General features: G+C 35.7%; 1 protein-coding gene across 4 annotated transcripts in view; it reads left to right on the top strand.

The window, feature by feature from the left end:
• The window catches only part of LOC123535687 (DNA polymerase delta catalytic subunit-like), a 63,762-nt gene that overhangs the window by 21,627 nt on the left and 22,304 nt on the right, over window positions 1-19,831 (top strand). For all 4 annotated transcript variants that reach the window (XM_053528291.1, XM_053528293.1, XM_053528294.1 and 1 more), the window contains exons 3-12: window positions 4,790-4,872; window positions 7,015-7,131; window positions 8,038-8,210; window positions 9,169-9,262; window positions 10,743-10,911; window positions 11,381-11,625; window positions 13,904-14,070; window positions 15,111-15,356; window positions 17,480-17,590; window positions 18,329-18,520. In XM_053528291.1, coding sequence (XP_053384266.1) covers window positions 4,790-4,872; window positions 7,015-7,131; window positions 8,038-8,210; window positions 9,169-9,262; window positions 10,743-10,911; window positions 11,381-11,625; window positions 13,904-14,070; window positions 15,111-15,356; window positions 17,480-17,590; window positions 18,329-18,520 — 1,597 coding nt within the window. The remainder of the gene's footprint in view (window positions 1-4,789; window positions 4,873-7,014; window positions 7,132-8,037; window positions 8,211-9,168; window positions 9,263-10,742; window positions 10,912-11,380; window positions 11,626-13,903; window positions 14,071-15,110; window positions 15,357-17,479; window positions 17,591-18,328; window positions 18,521-19,831) is intronic.

Below are 19,831 nucleotides of genomic sequence, written 5' to 3'. Positions count from 1 at the left end.
GGTAAAATACCCTTTAACCTAAAATCTTATCTGGAGCTCTGGTTTGTTTTGATGTATAATTAATTTCTAAACATGTACACAAACGTTGTGTGACACGCTCTGAGACAGTTAAGTTGAAGTATTTACACCTATCTTTGAAGAATTATTAAATTTACAAAACGCGTTTATTTACACACATTGTTGTGTATGAAACATGTTTTGCTGTGTTATTTTATCCATTTTCATTTAATGCGATGTAAGTGAATGAATATTTCAGCTTTCTAAAACTTAATATTTTTCGAGCATTCATTTCTCTGATAATGAAATTTCATCGTCAGAATCGTCATCTGACGGAACTGATAGGTCAAAATCAGCATGATAATAAATATTTTCTTCAATGTAAGAAAAATCTTGGCTAATTATTTTAATCTTTTGAAATACTGTTTGAATGAAACACAGCGGAATTCGTCTTTTTTATTTCCTTTATCGCATATTTACAAACATTTATTTTAGCAAGGAAACTAATTATTAGCAGAATTAATAATTATAACATCTAAGAAATAATAGCCGGTATGCAAAATAATTTTGCTTTTATCAGGATTATCAAAAATTAAGTACGTGACGCAATCAGCATGACCTCGGTGCTGCGACTATACTCGTCAATCGCCGTCCTGGGGAGTCCTGATAACGCGCCTATAGTCGGATATCGAAGCTACAGGGGTAGAAAATATAGCGCCTTTAGTTGCATTTCGGCCCCAAGGAGTTAATTCTAACTTACGTTTTCCGAATTTGTCACCCGTTTTCGCGACCGTGATTTTCGGATATTTATGTCATTTCTGACGAGATTTTTTAGTGCAATCTTAATAAAAAGTCAATAAAAAGTCTACATTTAAGAAAAAAACGACAAATGTTGCAAAATGAGCTCTTATTTTGATAATTTGTAATTTTTGACAATAAAACATGCGAAGGCTTCGAGCCCCACCCACTTATAGGCAATGTGCAAAATAAAACACTGTTTTTTTAAACAATTTTTTTTTTTTTTTTTTTTTTGACATCTTTATTTTAAATGTGATTTCCAGAATTTTTTATTAAATGGCAGATGTTTATAAAAATGATAATTTTAGAAATTAACACAAACTAATTTTCTAAATAGCTTCTTAAAGGGTTACTAAGGCCATCCTTAAAAAATTGTTTGTTTGCGGTAACGCGACCGACTCACGAAAATCGCCGCGACTCAAACAATCTTTTAACCGAAAACTCGGAATTTTTTTTTTTTCGGTGCCATGTTTTTATTCTTTCCTGTTTCGTTATTTCTTTTGGGTAACTATTTGTATTTGTATAAGTTTTCCTAGACAGTGTTCGTTGGGTTCAACTACATGAATGATCGGTATGACCGATAAGAAACAAAATGTGTGAATGTTACGCTTTCTGTATACCGCTAATTAACAAGTGACACAAATACGATAATAGGCTGCTCTTCTATGCATTGTTTATCAATTAACTTTAACACATTGATCAATAAATACCTTTGGAAATGACGGACATTATTGTATCAAATACAAACCGCGAGAAGCCCACGTGTCAGTCGGCGCGTGGCATGATTGACATCTGCCAGAAGCTGATTAATATACCAAGCTCCGCCTACTGCCATACTTCCGCTTATGGCGGCGAACAATATTCGAATTCACCGGGATTTTGATTGACAAGGGGCAGTTCTTTTGAACTCGAGACGCATAAAAGAAAATTTCCTCGGGTCAAGCCGACGCACGGGAAATTTTTTTGTGCGGGTCAAATACGAGTTTTTCTCGATAAGTGCAAGTGAAAACCCAGAAGCTCGGGTCTACCGAACGCCCTGCCGATTTCCTGATATACTACAAAATTATGCAAAAAGTTGTTTAGAAAATTCCACATGGACAAATCGTGGTACATAGTGGTATCTGTGCAATACTGGAGATGTATTTAACCGAGTTTTAGATTTGTAAAATAATGATTTTTCTCGTACGTAAAACATCTGGGAAAGATAAATTCTTGGATATCATTCTGTCATAATTTCTCAAACAATTTTGCAAACAAATAATAAATTCAGTTTCGATCTTTTGTCGTTGCATAATCTTTTTAATCTGCCCCGAGGATAAAACTGCAGTGACACTACACAAGTCACTTGGAAAGAGCACAATAAACGTCAAAAATATTAGACAAACAAAATTTTCTTACCTGAAAATTTATTTATAAAGTTAAGCATCCTTTCAATGCAATGACTAAAACCAGCGAAAGAAATCCATAATGTTTACATTTCTAGATTTTCCTGTTTGCCTGAAATTAAATTTCCATGGGTCCACTTTTTCCTATTTTTCAAAACACAGACTTTAGAAACATAGTTATTATTACTGAAACTTTCTGTGACTTAAATAATGTAACTGAAATTCATGCAAATTTTTGACACCTGCCATCAGAAACTGGCTTTAATCTGTTTGACAACTGTTTCTTTTTATGTGTGCCCACAGTAGCAGATCAAAGAAGACACTTGCAGATCAAAGAAGAGGTGTATTATGTGTGATGTCATAGTGATGTCACTGCTATTGACATGTATTTAATTCAAGAAGTGACTGTGAAATGCTTTTATGGGTTTTTGTGTTTTGACTTTGAGTGCATTAGCACTGGAAGCTTGATTTATTTTTGCTGATATGGAATTAACCAAAGAGCTATAAAAATAAATATTTTATACTTCTTTGAATTAACCTAGCTTTTTTTAATTGTATTCATATTCAGATTAGGCTTTTCTTGGTTAAGGCAATCATTGCAAGAGCGAAAAAAACTTTAATTTGCAGTTTAATCACATTAGATTCACAAGGATAAGAAATTAGGTTTACATTGCTAAGTATATTTAGTTCCATTTTAAACTTGCCTGTCATGGCGCTATTAAAAATCTTTCCGCGTTTCCCTAAAATCACTCCACTTCTCCATAATCTTAGCTGAGGAAGAAATGACTTCTCCCTAAAATATTAACATAGCTTAAGCCCTGAGTAAATGTAAAACAATTAAGTATTGTCTTAAAATTACATGATACATAGGCTTTGAAGGAGTGCGGTGCTAGTAATCAGACTCGGGTCTACAGGGTATTAAAATATCAAAGATTTTGCTATGTACTTCAATGCTGAATCCTAAGGAATGTAATGTTTTTTTTATTACCCTAGCCAGTGCAAGGACATTCAAAAGGTCTGGCCAATTATTTTTGTTTAATATATTGATAATCTTAAATTTTCAAGTTCATATGGAGATAATAAGCTCTGTTTCTGACTGGTGTCAGGCTTATAATCTGTTGTTTTTATTGTTATTAAAAAGGTGATATTACTAGTAATATTAGTATTCATACTATGTGAAAACTACCACCCTTGCAGATATGTTACAATCAAGTTAGCATTCTACAGAGAAGTGTTAGTACCCAGAAGGTGTATAAACCAGAGGGTTAAAAAGGAAATGCAGGTTAATATATAAATATATATATGATATTACCACTAATAGGGATGTCATAATATATTGCTCCTGGAAAAATCATTTTCTTGCTTCTACATATTTGATTTTGTCTTGTAATGTATATTTGTAAATGTTAGTTGTCAATTGCTATAAACATTGGTGTGTTTAATGCAATAAAAGATTTTGTATTGTATTGTATTGTATTGTATTGTACAATTAGCATCCAAAAAAAAAAAAAAAAAACGAAAAAAAAAAAAAATCCCTACCTACCTACTCACACTAAAAATTCTGGGTCGCGTTACTGCAAACAAACAATTTTTTAAGGATGGCCTAAGAAATATGTAATAACTACATTAATTTCTTGAGTAGTACGAGTACTTTGGTACATATAATGTAGTCCTACAAGAACGTCAATGCTATGCGCTTCGCCGCTGTTGGCCTCATAATTTTATCTTTGGAAAAAGCAGTGGCTCAGAGAAAAAAATTCCCAGTGTGACCCCTGTAGGTCAAATCAAAGAAAAACCTTGTGTATGCAATAGAGGCTGTATTTTTCAACTGATCTTCATGAAATTTAGCCAGAATGATTACCTTGATAAAATCTAGGCCGAGTTCGAAAATGGGTCATCTGGGGTCAAAAACTAGGTCACTAGGTCAAATCGAAGAAAAACATTGTGTATGCAATAGAGGATGTATTTTTCAATTGATCTTCATGAAATTTGGTCAGAGTGATTGCCTTGATGAAGTCTAGGTCGAGTTTGAATATGGGTTATCTGAGGTCAGAAACTAGGTCACTAGGTCAAATTAAAGAAAAATCTTGTGTAAGCGATAGAGACTGTTTTTTTCAATTGATTTTTATGAAATTGGTCAGGATGATTGCCTTGATGAAATCTAGGTCGAATTTGAATATGGGTCATCTGAGGTCAAAAACTAGGTCACTTGGTCAAATCAAAGAAAAAACTTGTGTATGTGATAGAGGCTGTATTTTTCAATTGATCTTCATGAATTTTGGTCAGAATGATTGCCTTGATAAAATCTAGGTCGAGTTTGAACATGGGTCATCTAGGTTCAAAAACTAGGTCATATCTAAGAAAATGCTTGTTTTATCGCAAGAGACCAATTTTTTGGTCCAATCTTAATGAAAATTGGTCAGAATATTTGTTTCCATGAAATCACTAGGTCAAACATGTTTTACACTGTTATGGTGTGTTTCTTAGGTGAGCGACCTAGGGCCATCTTGGCCCTCTTGTGTTTAGGTAAGTTACAGTCTGACCTAGTTTGTTTGTTTCGGAGAGTAATTTGGTTTCCTAATGTAATTAACTACTTAATACATTTATAGGGTAGATGATGATGAGGATATGGATTTTGAAGCAGAGTTAGCCATGATGGATGACATAGAGATGGAGGGAGCAGAACCATCAGGTAAGTGTAGACCGATAATATACTATATTTTAGTATAAGGTATTTTCCTGACAAGAAACTGTTGGAAGGATTAAGATTTCTTTGTTGAACTTTATTATTATTGCTTTGTTGAACATTTAAAGTAAGCTCTGTAGAGGGACAGTATATTTTTAGCTTGTCTAATTTTTGACAAAATCTAAAAGTTATTGTCACGGTATAGGACTTGAATATTAAAATGGGGAGAAAGTGTGTAGTCGGCCGGGTATCTCAGTCAGTAGAGCATCGGAATGGTATTCTGAGGCCACAGGTTCGCGTTCCGGTCTGGTTGCACATTTTTCTCACCCTGTGACATTTGGCGCCGCACATTGGACCATGACTGTATATACTCCAAGATCATGTTTACCTTGTTCTCTATCCCATTAGAAATTCAAGGATGAACTTCATACAGCGGGGAAATATGTCAGAGTATAGGACTTGAATATTAAAATGGGGAGAAAGTGTGTTGGCAGCTGGGTAGCTCAGTAGGTAGAGCATCGGAACAGTATTCTGAGGCCCCGAGTTTGAGTCCCGATCTGGCTACACATTTTTCTCACTCTGTGACATTTAGCGACCAACATGGGACCGTGTCGGCATTACACTGTTTACTGATGCCTGTAATTGCTTATTTATAAAGTACCAGCTGAAATTCGAGGACCCTGTTTTAAGCCCTATACCGTGACATTTTTGTCGTCACTTGATTGTTGGCGTTGGTTAAAATGTTTAAGTCCACCTTTTCTCAAAAACTGTAAGAGCTACAGCTTTAAAACTTTGCACTCTTCTTTATCATCATGAGATGACTAGGTAGGCAAAGAACCATAACTCTAACCTGCATTATGGCCCTTTTTATACTTAGAAAATCAGTAAGCTTTTGAGTCATTTTTTAGCTCATCTGATTTTTTGAAAAAAAAAATGATGAGTTATTGTCATCACTTGAGCGGTTGTCGGCGTCGGCGTCGGCGTCTGCGTCGGCGTTGCCTGGTTAAGTTTTATGTTTAGGTCAGCTTTTCTCCTAAACTATCAAAGCTATTGCTTTGAAACTTGGAATACTTGTTCACCATCATAAGCTGACCCTGTATAGCAAGAAACATAACTCCATCTTGCTTTTTGCAAGATTTATGGCCCCTTTTGTACTTAGAAAATATCAGATTTCTTGGTTAAGTTTTATGTTTAGGTCAACTTTTCTCCTAAACTATCAAAGCTATTGCTTTGAAACTTGGAATACTTGTTCACTATCATAAGCAGACCCTGTACCTCAAGAAACATAACTCCATCTTGCTTTTTGCAAGAATTATTGCCCCTTTTGGACTTAGAAAATCAGTTTTCTTGGTTAAGTTTTATGTTTAGGTCAGCTTTTATCCTAAACTATCAAAGCTATTCCTTTAAAACTTGCAACACTTGTTCACCATCATAAGCTGACCCTGTACAGCAAGAAACATAACTCCATCCTGCTTTTTGCAAGATTTATGGCCCCTTTTGGACTTAGAAAATATCAGATTTCTTGGTTAAGTTTTATGTTTAGGTCAACTTTTTCTCTTAAACTATCAAAGCTATTGCTTTAAAACTTGCAACTCTTGTTCACCATCATAAGCTGACCCTGTACAGCAAGCAACATAACTCCATCCTGCTTTTTGCAATAATTATTGCCCTTTTTGGACTTAGAAAAATCATTTTCTTGGTTGAATATTATGTTTAAGTCAACTTTTCTCATAAACTATCAAAGCTATTGCTTTAAAACTTGAAACAGTCTTTCACCATCATAAGTGGACACTGAACATCAAGAAACATAACTCTATCCTGCTTTTTGCAAGAGTGATGGCCCTTTTTAGACTTAGAAAATCATGGGTAGGACAATATTTCTATTATACAAAAAAAATCAGGTGAGCGTCAGCACCCGCAAGGCGGTGCTCTTGTTATCATTTGTAACACATTTATTAAAAATATTTTATTTCTGTATGATTTGTTCCCCTATTTTAGTCATTACAAAGCAAATTTCCTTTCTGTAACATGATCTGGCCCAATTTCCCCCAAAGCCAAAAAACTCTTCTTTCAGCTGTTGAGGGCCTAACATTATTTCAGTGCTGCACCTCTACGATATTTATATTGCCTGTTTTATGTCAATTTTAGCACCTGGACCTGATGATGAAATGACAAGTGTTAAATGGGCAAGACCTCCTGTACCACCAATGGATCCAAAAAAAGATGCTATTATATTTCAACAGATTGATTTAGACCACTACATTGGTATGAAGACTTATTTAGACAACTACATTGTATGGCAGTCAAATTTCGTTTGCGCAAACTTGACTGGACTGGTAAAATTTGAGTTATTAGTACAAAATGCAAAGGTGGGAAAGGGGTACTAAACGACCATAAGACTGTTTTAATTATAGACGTACCAGTTTCGGTCTTATCAAGACCTTCTTCAGCATAAAATGATTAAAATTTTAGACACTAAAGTAAACAAAATGTGCGACATATTTTTGACGTATGTTACTATATATAGAACAGAGTCAGGTGAGACTATTGGCACATTTCTAATTATTGTTGATCTAATGATTTCTTGAGTTATTAGTAGTTCAAGCCATGGAACAATATACATTATACAGGGAATTGGCTGGGAACTTATGATGAGTCTTGAGTGAAGGGTGGTGTTTGAAAAGTTCACATAGCTGTATTTTCTATGACTTGTCTGCAATTCTTGTTTTTCAACTAAATACTGGTTGAATTTTAAAATGAACATGTTTGAGTCATGTTTTTATTGTTAGGTAATTAAATGTTTATAAATTCACTTTGGATTAATTTCAGAATATTTTCTCATTTTTCATAGTTCACAATAACTACATCCTAGATTTCTAACCTGTACTACAGAATTTAAAAAACAAACAAAAAGTAAATAATACTTTACACATAGGAATTGAACAGGTTATCTACAGCTTGGAGTCTGGACGCTATTGCTTGGCAAAAGTTTCATCATTGTTAGACAACTCTGAGAATGCCCCTTCGTCATTGGTTAGTTTCATGATTTTGTTCAAACGACCAGTCAGGTGTTGGAGTTTTGAGTTTTTATACCAGGTAATATCAAACCTAATTCCTGGAACCTTTATGTATCACAATGATATTTATCAAAGAAGCAATGTTTTTACACAGGAAAGCACATGCCTGGAATGCCTGGCTGCACCGTTGGTCCGACTCCTGTCATCCGTATGTTTGGTATAACCATGGAAGGACACAGTGTTACAGCACACATACACGGCTTCACTCCGTACTTCTTTGTACCAGCGTATCCTGGATTCAGTGAAGACCACTGCAAGAAATTCATGGTATGTGTGTCATGTATGCTGATATATTTAATATTTATAAGTTTGCTTCTAAAATTAGAAAATGATCCAACATAAGTTTACAAGTAGGATTTGTCACAGTCTAAGTGAGGAAAGGGGCCTAGGTTTGGTCATATTATTGATTGATTGAGTAGATGTAAAGTTAATATAAATAATATGCTGATTGATTGATTAGTTATGAAGCTAAACATTCATGCTCTGATTTACCATTGCAGATAAAGTCACTCAGATTACTTGTGAAGTTCAAAGTAATTTAGACTGTGATTGATCCTTACATAACAGAAGCTGATATCTGGCCACTTCCGAATATGAAACAAGATTATATTTTCCCAATTGTTGCAGAGAAACTTCTCAAAATTGGCAATTATAATCCACAAATAAGGAAGTACCCAGTAATGAGCTCATTTAGGATTTAAAAAAGGAAACCACCAAATTCTTTTTCTCTGTTACAGACATCTTTTGCAAGAGGAAAAAAGTGCCAGTTCTAATGAAGAGCTCTTTTCCCAAATTTAGCAAAAAAATAGCAATTATCCTGTATGAATTTCTCAATTTAAAAGGCCAGAGAATTCATGCTCAATCTTGATTCTGTCAGATTCTTGTGTGTCAGATTTTAACAAAAATATTTAACATACAATGTATGAATGCTTAATTTACATAATACCTCCCTGTTAATTTCCTTTGATTTCATTTAAACCATATGATAAATATTTGAAAGTTTAAATTGTATGTTTTTACCATTTTACAGTTTCCAGACATTCTCTTAGTATTGTATTAAAAACAAAATTATTGAATACATGAATCATTGAATACATGAATCAGTGAATACATGGACCTATTTCTGTAACAAAAGTGTGTTTTTCATTCTTGCAAAAATAGTCTTCTGTTAGAAGGCAGTTTGCATCATGAATAAGAAATTACTTGTATTTATACATGTATTTAGGATGCATTGAATACAGCTGTGATGGGAGATTTAAGGTCAAATAAAGAAGAAATAGTGAAAGCTGTTCTTGGAGTGGAACTTGTTATCAAAGAAAGTAAGTCATCAACATGTAATTGCTCTATATGTGTCATTTTTAACACTGAGTTTTCTGTTGGTGTAAACATTTTTAGCTCGAGTATTCAAAGAATAGTAGAGCTATTGGACTCACCCATGCATCGGCATCTGCGTCTGTGTCAGCGTCAGCGTCCTGATTTGGTTAAGGTTTTGTATGCAAGCTGGTATCTCAGTAACCACTTGTGGGAATGGATTGAAACTTCACACACTTATTAACTGTCATAAACACTGACCTACATTGCACAGGTTCCATAACTCTATTTTGCTTTTTTACAAAATTATGCCCCTTTTTCGACTTAGAAATTCTTGGTTAAGGTTTTGTTTGTAAGATGGTATCTCAGTAACCACTTATGGGAATGGATTGAAACTTCACACACTTATTCACTGTCATAAACTGACCTACATTGCACAGGTTCTATAACTCTGTTTTTTTTTTTTACAAAGTTATGCCCCTTTTTCGACTTAGAAATTCTTGGTTAAGGTTTTGTATGTAAGCTGGTATCTCAGTAACCACTTGTTGGAATGGATTGAAACTTCATACACTTATTCACTGTCATAAACTGACCTCCATTGCACAGGTTCCATAACTCTATTTTGCTCTTTTACAAAATTATGCCCCTTTTTCAACTTAGAAATTCTTGGCTAAGGTTTTGTATGTAAGCTGGTATCTCAGTACCCACTAATGGCAATGGGTTAAAACTTCACACACCTGTCCACTGTCTTGATTTGACATGAACTGTACAGGTCTCAAAACTCTGCTTTGCATTTTGTCAAAATTATTTCCCTTTTTCCGACTTAGTAGTTTTTGGTTAAGTTTTTGTATGTAAGCTGGTATTTAAGTATCCACTAATGGGAAAGGATTGAAACTTCACATACTTGTTCACTGTCATGAGCTGAATAGCACTGTGAAGGTTCCATAACTCTCTTCCCATTTTTACAAAATCATGCCCCTTTTTTGACTTTTGTATTCATTCAGTTGACAAGGCTGTTGAATAGTCGGGCGTTGCTGTCCTCCGACAGCTCTTGTTAAGTACTAGTAACACTAATATAACTTACACATTTTAGATAATATGATAACTTTCAAAGTTAGATCCTGCTTCTCTGGGTCATTTGTCATGTAGATAGAATCAACAACAACACTCCATCAGCTGGATCGATTTTAGAAAACTTACCTTGCTCTAGAATGCACAGTTACAAAAATATTCCAATTTGTATCTCATTATTGAATGAAGCAAGCTTCAGTTTACTGTTGTTAATAGATGACTATTGTTTTTAGGGTCATGCTTTCAAATCTGTATGACACTGTACTTTAACCAGAAAATTCAGTACCCAGTTACTCTGACTGGTCATCATGAGAAGCATGGTTGTTTTACAGCAGCTTCTGTTATTACAGTATTGGCAATCGTTTCAAGGTATTTATGTTTTCTGTGGCAACAAAAAGTTCTTTTTTCTTTTACCAGGTATTTATGGTTTCCATGGCAACAAGAAAATTCCGTTTATCAAGATCACTGTGGCAATACCTCGCCTCATTGCGCCAGCAAAAAGACTGCTCGAACAAGGTTTTAACTGTCCAGGTTATGGACAATTTGGCTTTCAGTCCTATGAGTCTAACATAGATTTTGAAATTAGGTATGTACTATTACATCGTAGCAGATTTAAACTGAAAAATCTTTACTTAATGCCATTGAAAATGTAAATTTTATCAACCAAAACAAATATGTTAGGTGTTAAATAGATGTGTCAGTTTCAGTTGGTTATTTTGACATACTGTTTTATGCAAGTTACTGATTTTGGGCTTGCATTGGAATATGCGTTGAAAAATGATTGTGAATGAAACTGGTTCTGTTTATATAAAATAGTATGTCCGAACTATCTCGGAACAAAGCTTCTGACTACAAAACCAGAGTTCCTGACAATTGATTTGTGAACATTTTCTGTGACATAGAGAAAACATTGACAAAATGTAAAAATTTCAAGGTTGTCAAAAACAACTTAATACTTGATTATTTGTGTTTTTGTAAGTACTGTGGGCAAACAAATATTAAATGAAAATAGAATATCCTTGCTTTTGCCGTAAATGCTGATTTCTTCTGTTAAGGTTCATGGTAGACAGTAATGTTGTTGGTTGTAACTGGATAGAGGTTCCAGCAGGGAAGTACTGTATCAGAGACAAGGAAAACTCTAACCAATCTGATGCAAAGAGACCTCCACTGAAATCTAGATGTCAGATTGAGTTGGACGTGTCCTGGCAGGACTTTATCTCACATATGCCTGAAGGAGAATGGTCCAAAGTTGCCCCATACAGAATTTTGAGCTTTGATATAGAATGTGCAGGGCGTAAAGGTAGGATGTTTGTTACCAACATTAAGAGTTGAAAAATAAATAGACTGTTTGATCTACCATTTCTGTACATGAAGTTTTTGCAAACTTGTTGAAAATATTTGCATTGCACATCATTATAAAGAACATGAATGGGTGAAAGTAGAATCTTGATAGTTTTTTGGTATGTTTTGATTAAGTTTTAAATCCATCAACAAGAACTTGTTTTGATGGTAGTGTTTTACTTAGGGTAAATGTCAGCAGTTTTGGATACAAAAACTTAGCAGCATTTCAAAATTGATATTGTTTTCAAAAGAACAATTATGTCTCCCACCACACATTGGTGTGGGAGACATATTGATTTACTCCTCTCTGTGTGTGTGTGTGTCTGTCTGTCTGTCACAAATCTTGTTCGCACTGTAAGCCGATCTTCACCAAACTTGAACAAAATGTGTTTGACCATAAGTTCTCGTCCAAGTTCGATAACTAGCCAAATCACTTTTTATACGCCCGTTTGTAAAACAGGACGTATTATGGGAACGCCCCTGGCGGGCGGGCGGGCGGGCGGGTGGGCGGCGTCCACAGACTTTGTCCGGAGCATATCTTCTACATGCATGGAGGGATTTTGATGAAACTTGGCACAGTTGTTCACCATCATGAGACAGAGTGTCATGCGCAAGAACCAGGTCCCTAGGTCTACGGTCAAGGTCACACTTAGAGGTCAAAGGTCAAATTCAAGAATGACTTTGTCCGGAGCATATCTTCTTCATGCATGGAGGGATTTTGATGAAAGTTGGCACTGTTGTTCATCATCATGAAACGGAGTGTCATGCGCAAGAACCAGGTCCCTAGGTCTAAGGTCAAGGTCACACTTAGAGGTCAAAGGACACAAGAAAGAAAACTTTGTCCGGAGCATATCTTCTTCATGCATGGAGGGATTTTGATATAACTTGGCACAAATGTTCACCACCACGAGGCGGAGTGTCATGCGCAAGAACCAGGTCCCTAGGTCTAAGGTCAAGGTCACACTTAGAGGTCAAAGGATACAAGAATGAAAACCTTGTCTGGAGCATTTCTTCTTCATGCATGGAGGGATTTTGATATAACTTGGCACAAATGTTCACCACCACGAGATGGAGTGTCATGCGCAAGAACCAGGTCCCTAGGTCTAAGGTCAAGGTCACACTTAGAGGCCAAAGGTCAGATACAAGAATGACTGTCCGAAGCATTTCTTCTTCATGCATGGAGGGATTTTGATATAACTTGGCACAATTATACACCATCATGAGACGAAGTGTCATGCGCAGTTCCCTTTTTAGAATTACTTCCCTTTGTTGTTACTAATAAATTTGCTAAATTTTATTGTAACTTTTTCATTACTAGTCGTAGGGAAAAATCGAGACCACTTTTCTGTAGTACAAACAGTTTCACCAATTATGAGGTGTATTTTGACCAATCTCTACCTGGTAAAGATTTTTGTGTGGACTTAAAATTTTTTTTTGGATTTTTTTTTTTTTGTTAAGGTTACCTTCCCTTAGTTGTTACTATAAATAACTTATATTGTAACTTTTTTATAATTGACCGTAGGGAAAAAACAAGACCACTTTTCTGTGGTACAACATAGATGTTACTTTCAAATTTTAGGTGTATTTTAAGGTATCTCTACCTGGTAAGGAGTTTTTTGTGGACTTAGAAAAACTAAAGACTTACAATGATTACTAAACAACCACAAAATTAAAATTCCATTTGCAAATATAGGTGCTAGAGTAAAGAAATTTGCTGTGACGGGCGTATATTGTGACATTCTGGCACTCTTGTTACTCTTGTAAAGGTATATTTGTAGTGAGTAAACAGTATATAAAGACTAACTTACTGCTTAGATTATTAGGCAGTTGTGGGAGACAGCACTTTTCTCAAAAGCAGCTCTAGTTTATAAATTCTTTCATGGTCGTAGGAAGATTACATTCTTAGTCATATTATTTTAGGATATTAAAGACATTTTGAAAGTGCAAAAAAAGTTCAGTCTTCTCCTCAGGACACAGTTATAATGATCTACAATGTATTTAAATTTGGTTTTAGAAAAATAAAGGAGAAATTTACAAAATCATATATGATCAAACAGTAGCTCAAGAAAATGAAAAACCTCAGTAAGAAATTAGAGACTGAAAAATGTATTTAAGTCTAAAGAGCAATTTTGATTGAACCTGATCGCTGGTAGTTTTTGCCCGCAAATAAAAGATTTGAAGGGCAGTTGTCCATAGATAATTTATCTGTGCTATTCAGTATTCTTGTTTTATTCTAGGGATATTTCCGGAGCCAGATAAGGATCCTGTCATTCAGATAGCCAACATGGTGATACGACAAGGTGAACATGCTCCGTTCATCAGGAATGTGTTCACACTGAAAACGTGTGCTCCAGTCATTGGTTCTCAGGTCTTGTCATATATGACAGAGAAGGAAATGTTGTCAGTAAGTTTAACAAACTCTTCTTATTCAGTGTCCTTTTCACTTTGATAGGCATGGATGTCAGGCTGTTTGTGATGGGAATAAATCATTATTTGGAGAATAAGATCCACTGGACAAATTATACATTATTCCTGTTCCCAGACCTTTTATGCATCGTCTTCCAGTTTTACAGACATGCAGGATTTAATACTGTATTAGAAATAAGGGTATGCTCACTTGCCCCTGAAAGTCGAAATTCATTGAGGCAAGCCAAACTGCTATAAACTAGAATTTTCAGTCATCTTAGATCTGAGTTAAGAGTTATAGCAGACAATGACAATTTGTTGTTAAAGATGCACTTCTGTTCTGTTTGATACTAGATATAGTAGATGTTTAATTAAAATCAAATAACTTAAAATAATTTTTATGTTCCCCTCCCAGCTTCAAAGACCTAATAGACATGTAGTGTTTGAACTGTTCATCAGTCTATCAGTCAGACTTTGTTTTTACTCAACTCCTACATTTTCCATCTAAGTCAAATGAAACTCGGTATACTTCAGCAACATGAAGTTGATGTGCACATATTATTGAGACTTCCTTGTCTGCTTATTTGTTGGGTGGGCAGGGGGAGGGGGCCTATTACAACCCTTTTTTGGATTTTGAAATATTTTATCTGTATCAGAACATTGTGTATGAAACTTCTCCTATAGTTTCCATCCTATTGAAATGAAACTTGATATACCTCATCAAAATAAATGGACATGCACTCGATATTTGGATTGGGATTTTCATGTCTGGTTATTGTTCCTGGAGATATGGCCCACTTGTTGAATTTGTTTTATAATACATCAAGAATTTGCAGGAGGCGTATGTCATTCAATGTTGACATAAGTCTTGTTTTGTTAAGTATGTAAGTCATTGCAGGTAAATCTGACCTGTTCTGCAGTCACATTGGTCAGAAAAAATTTTTTGTGTCAAACTCTGACATGTTTACCTGATTTTGATAATTATATATTAAATGATTGGAAAATATGCAAGTGTTAAAGTTTACTCTTCAATTTCAGAAATGGGCACAGTTTATTCGAGAGGTTGATCCAGATATCGTTACAGGCTATAATATACAGAACTTTGATTTGCCATACCTCATCAATAGAGCCAATCATCTGAAGGTGGAAAACTTCACCTACCTCGGCAGAATAAAAGATATGAGATCTGTGATAAAGGAGTCTACCATACAGAGTAAACAGATGGGGAAGAGAGAAAATAAAGTTATAAATATAGAAGGGAGAGTGCAGTTAGATTTACTGCAGGTATGTACAGTTAAACCTCTATAAAACAACCAGTCAAGGGAAAAACTCCATCTGGCTGTGCATATGGCTTCTTTAGACAATTTGATAATAGAACAAAAAGCCAATTTTGGTTATTAACTTACTGAAGACAGATGGCCGCTAAGGCAAGTTCAATTGTTCTTTCAGAATTTTGTAGATGTAATTAATTATGTCTCCCCCAGGAGACATGTTGTTTTTGCCCTGTCCGTTCGTCCGTCTGTCCGTCCGTCCTTCCGTCCGTCCGTCCGTACGTCACACTTCATTTCCGAGCAATAACTGGAGAACCATTTGACCTAGAACCTTCAAACTTCATAGGGTTGTAGGGCTGCTGGAGTAGACGACCCCTATTGTTTTTGGGGTCACTCCGTCAAAGGTCAAGGTCACAGGGGCCTGAACATTGAAAACCATTTCCGATCAATAACTAGAGAACCACTTGACCCAGAATGTTGAAACTTCATAGGATGATTGATCATGAAGAGTAGATGACCCCTATTGATTTTGGGGTCACTCCGTCAAAGGTCAAGGTCACAGGGGCCTGAACATTGAAAACCATTTCCGATCAATAACTAGAGAACCACTTGACCCAGAATGTTGAAACTTCATAGGATGATTGGTCATAAAGAGTAATTGACCCCTATTGATTTTGGGGTCACTCCATCAAAGGTCAAGGTCACAGGGGCCTGAACATGGAAAACCATTTCCGATCAATAACTAGAGAACCACTTGACCCAGAATGTTGAAACTTCATAGGATGATTGTACATGCAAAGTAGATGACCCCTATCGATTTTGGGGTCACTCCATTAAAGGTCAAGGTCACAGGGGCCTGAACATTGAAAACCATTTCCGGTCAATAACTTCAGAACCACTTGACCCCGAATGTTGAAACTAAATAGGATGATTGGTCATGCAGAGTAGATGACCCCTAATGATTTTTGGGTCACTCTGTGAAAGGTCAAGGTCACAGGGGCCTGAACATTGAAAACCATTTCCGGTCAGTAACTTGAGAACCACTTGACCCAGAATGATGAAACTTCATAGGATGATTGGTCATGCAGAGTAGATGACCCCTAACGATTTTAGGGTCACTCTGTTAAAGGTCAAGGCCACAGTGGCCATAAGATGGAAAACCATTTCCAATCAATAACTTGAGAATCTCTTGACCCAGAATGTTAAAACTTCATAGGATGATTGTTCATGCAGAGTTAATGACCCCTATTGTTTTTGGGGCCACTCCATTAAAGGTCAAGGTCACAGGGGCCTGAACATTGATAACCAGTTCTGATCAATAACTTGAGAACCACTTGACCCAGAATGTTGAAACTTCATAGGAAGATTGAACATGCAGAGTAGATGACCCCTATTGATTTTGGGGTCAGTCTGTTAAAGGTCAAGGTCACAGTGGCCTGTTCATGTAAAATCATTTTTTGAAAATAACTTGAGAACCACTTGACCTACAATGTTGAAACTTAATAGGATGATTGGACATGCAGAGTAGATGACCCCTATTTATTTTGAGGTCACTTGATCAAAGGTCAAGGTCACAGGAGCCTGAACAGTGACTTGAGAACCACTAGGCCAAGAGTGTTGAATTTAGCGGGATGACTGGACATGCCAAGTAGATGATCCCTATTGCAGCCAACCATCAGTGTCTCTTTGATTTTTGCTCTTGACCCCTATTGACTTCTTGCCTATAGGACTTTGCATTGGGGGAGACATGCGCTTTTTTACAAAAGCATTTTCTAGTTTATTGCTGTATTTCAAATGGTTAAAATCATAATCTTGTAATAATAAGGTTTCCTTGAAAAAATGTAAGACGAGACAAAAATACATAAGCATAATGTTTTTGTGACAGAATAGTATTGAATGCAGGGCTTTAGACATAATTATGTGTACTTTAAGATATAGTTGCAAAATGTAGTGCATTCTTAATTTGTCAATATCCATTATTGTATAAAATGTTATTAGTTTCTGCTGTAGAAAACTGTATATAAATAAGCAAAAATGTAGCAAAAACAGTTGTACTATATGAGATTTATTCTAAAACTTGCAGGAACTTTAAAGTTTTATTTAATTGAATAATTTAAATAATTGCCATGATTTCAGATTTTGTTCCGTGATTACAAGTTGAGGTCATACTCTCTGAATGCTGTCTCATTTCACTTCCTGCAAGAACAGAAGGAAGATGTTCATCATTCAATTATTACAGATCTACAGGTAGGTTTACATAATCAAATCTCCAGATAGATCTACAGGTATGTTGTAATCAGTGTGAAGAGTGCCTCTTGTCTGTATGGTTCCTGTCTCTTACTTATTACTATGAAATGAATGACTTCTCCTAACACTGCTGTCAATACAAGCCTGTGTAGAGACAAACTAAGGTATGAAAGCTATCCATGGTTTTCCATGACCATGTGGTTACGGCTGCTGACTTATAATCATTTGACCATCACCGCAGTGGGTTTTCGAAACCTCACTTGGGGTGTAGAATTTGTTCTTGTGAGGAGGCTGGCTTACAAAAGCCCAAGCTGTGATGAAATAAAGCCCAATAGAGCCTTCCTCCACCATCAGAAGCTGGAAAATCGACATATGACCAGTAATTGTTTCAGAGTAACATTAAACCCAACCACACAACTAGTCAGGTTTGCATCAAAATTGCCTGAATTTTGTTACATTACTTTTATGACCTGGTTCTTGCACGATTATGCAGTATAACATCAGGCAACTTGTGTTATCTTTTAACAGTATTAAATTGGTTATTTACAAATCTTTTTTAAAGAAATTTGCTCCTTCATATTGGTACACAGTCCAGGTCATAGTAAGGATATACCTTTATGACATACGTTAATCGTGTAACTGATAAGCTGTACAGAATACATATTAAAGTTGTGTGGATAAAGTTTTGTCAAATGTTTTATCTTAACACCAGTGTTGTTGAGTATTTTTACTGTTCAGAATGGAAATGCTCAGACAAGACGTCGACTTGCAGTGTACTGTTTGAAAGATGCTATACTTCCTATACGACTGCTTGACAAACTTATGTGCGTCATCAACTACATGGAAATGGCAAGGGTTACCGGTGTACCTCTCACATACCTTTTATCTAGAGGTCAACAGATCAAGGTCATTTCACAGCTTCTTAGAAAGGTAAGTGTTGAGTAAAAGAGTTGTTTTATGTATGTATTTATTTTCAAAAGTGAGGTTAACAGTTTTTTGCTGATCCTAATATTAAATTACAGGGCAGGTATTGCAGGTATTTATCAATATTTATGTCTCCCACCACACAGTGGTGTGGGAGACATATTGATTTACTCCAGTCTGTGTGTCTGCCTGTGTGTCTATCTGTGTGTCTGTCTGTCTGTCACAAAGCTTGTCTGCATTCTAAGTTGAACATTTCTCATCCGATCTTCACCAAACTTGAACAAAATGTGTTTGACCATAAGACCTCGGCCAGGTTCGATTACTAGCCAAATCCGCCCAGGCACTTATGAATTATGGCCCTTGAATTACTGACTGAGTCCACTCATCCAAGCCGTCTAACTGGGTCCATTCATCTAAGCCATCTAGAGAAACAAGACATTTTTCATAGGGGCAGTTGTGGGAGACATGCGCTTTTCTCAAAAGCATCTCTAGTTAGTTATGAAACTTAGACTTTGAAGTGCTAAAATTACTTTTTGCCATACAAGTCCGTTATAAAAGTAAAAAAAAAATATTTGTTTTAACACAGTTTTAACTGTTATTATACATATTTTTTTAAAGAAGATTTTTTAGCTCATCTGATTTTTTGAAAAAAAATGATGAGTTATTGTCATCACTTGAGCGGTTGTCGGCGTCGGCGTCGGCGTCTGCGTCGGCGTTGCCTGGTTAAGTTTTATGTTTAGGTCAGCTTTTCTCCTAAACTATCAAAGCTATTGCTTTGAAACTTGGAAGACTTGTTCACCATCATAAGCTGACCCTGTATAGCAAGAAACATAACTCCATCTTGCTTTTTGCAAGATTTATGGCCCCTTTTGTACTTAGAAAATATCAGATTTCTTGGTTAAGTTTTATGTTTAGGTCAACTTTTCTCCTAAACTATCAAAGCTATTGCTTTGAAACTTGGAATACTTGTTCACCATCATAAGCAGACCCTGTACATCAAGAAACATAACTCCATCTTGCTTTTTGCAAGAATTATTGCCCCTTTTGGACTTAGAAAATCAGTTTTCTTGGTTGAGTATTATGTTTAAGGCAACTTTTCTCATAAACTATCAAAGCTATTGCTTTAAAACTTGCAACAGTTTTTCACAATCATAAGTGGACACTGTACATCAAGAAACATAACTCTATCCTGCTTTTTGCAAGAATGATGGCCCTTTTTAGACTTAGAAAATCATGGGTAGGACAATATTTCTATTATACAAAAAAAATCAGATGAGCGTCAGCACCCGCAAGGCGGTGCTCTTGTTAACATATATA

Source organism: Mercenaria mercenaria, chromosome 17, assembly GCF_021730395.1.
Source record: "Mercenaria mercenaria strain notata chromosome 17, MADL_Memer_1, whole genome shotgun sequence".
Taxonomy (NCBI): domain Eukaryota; kingdom Metazoa; phylum Mollusca; class Bivalvia; order Venerida; family Veneridae; genus Mercenaria; species Mercenaria mercenaria.
This window is presented reverse-complemented; position numbering and strand designations above follow the sequence as displayed.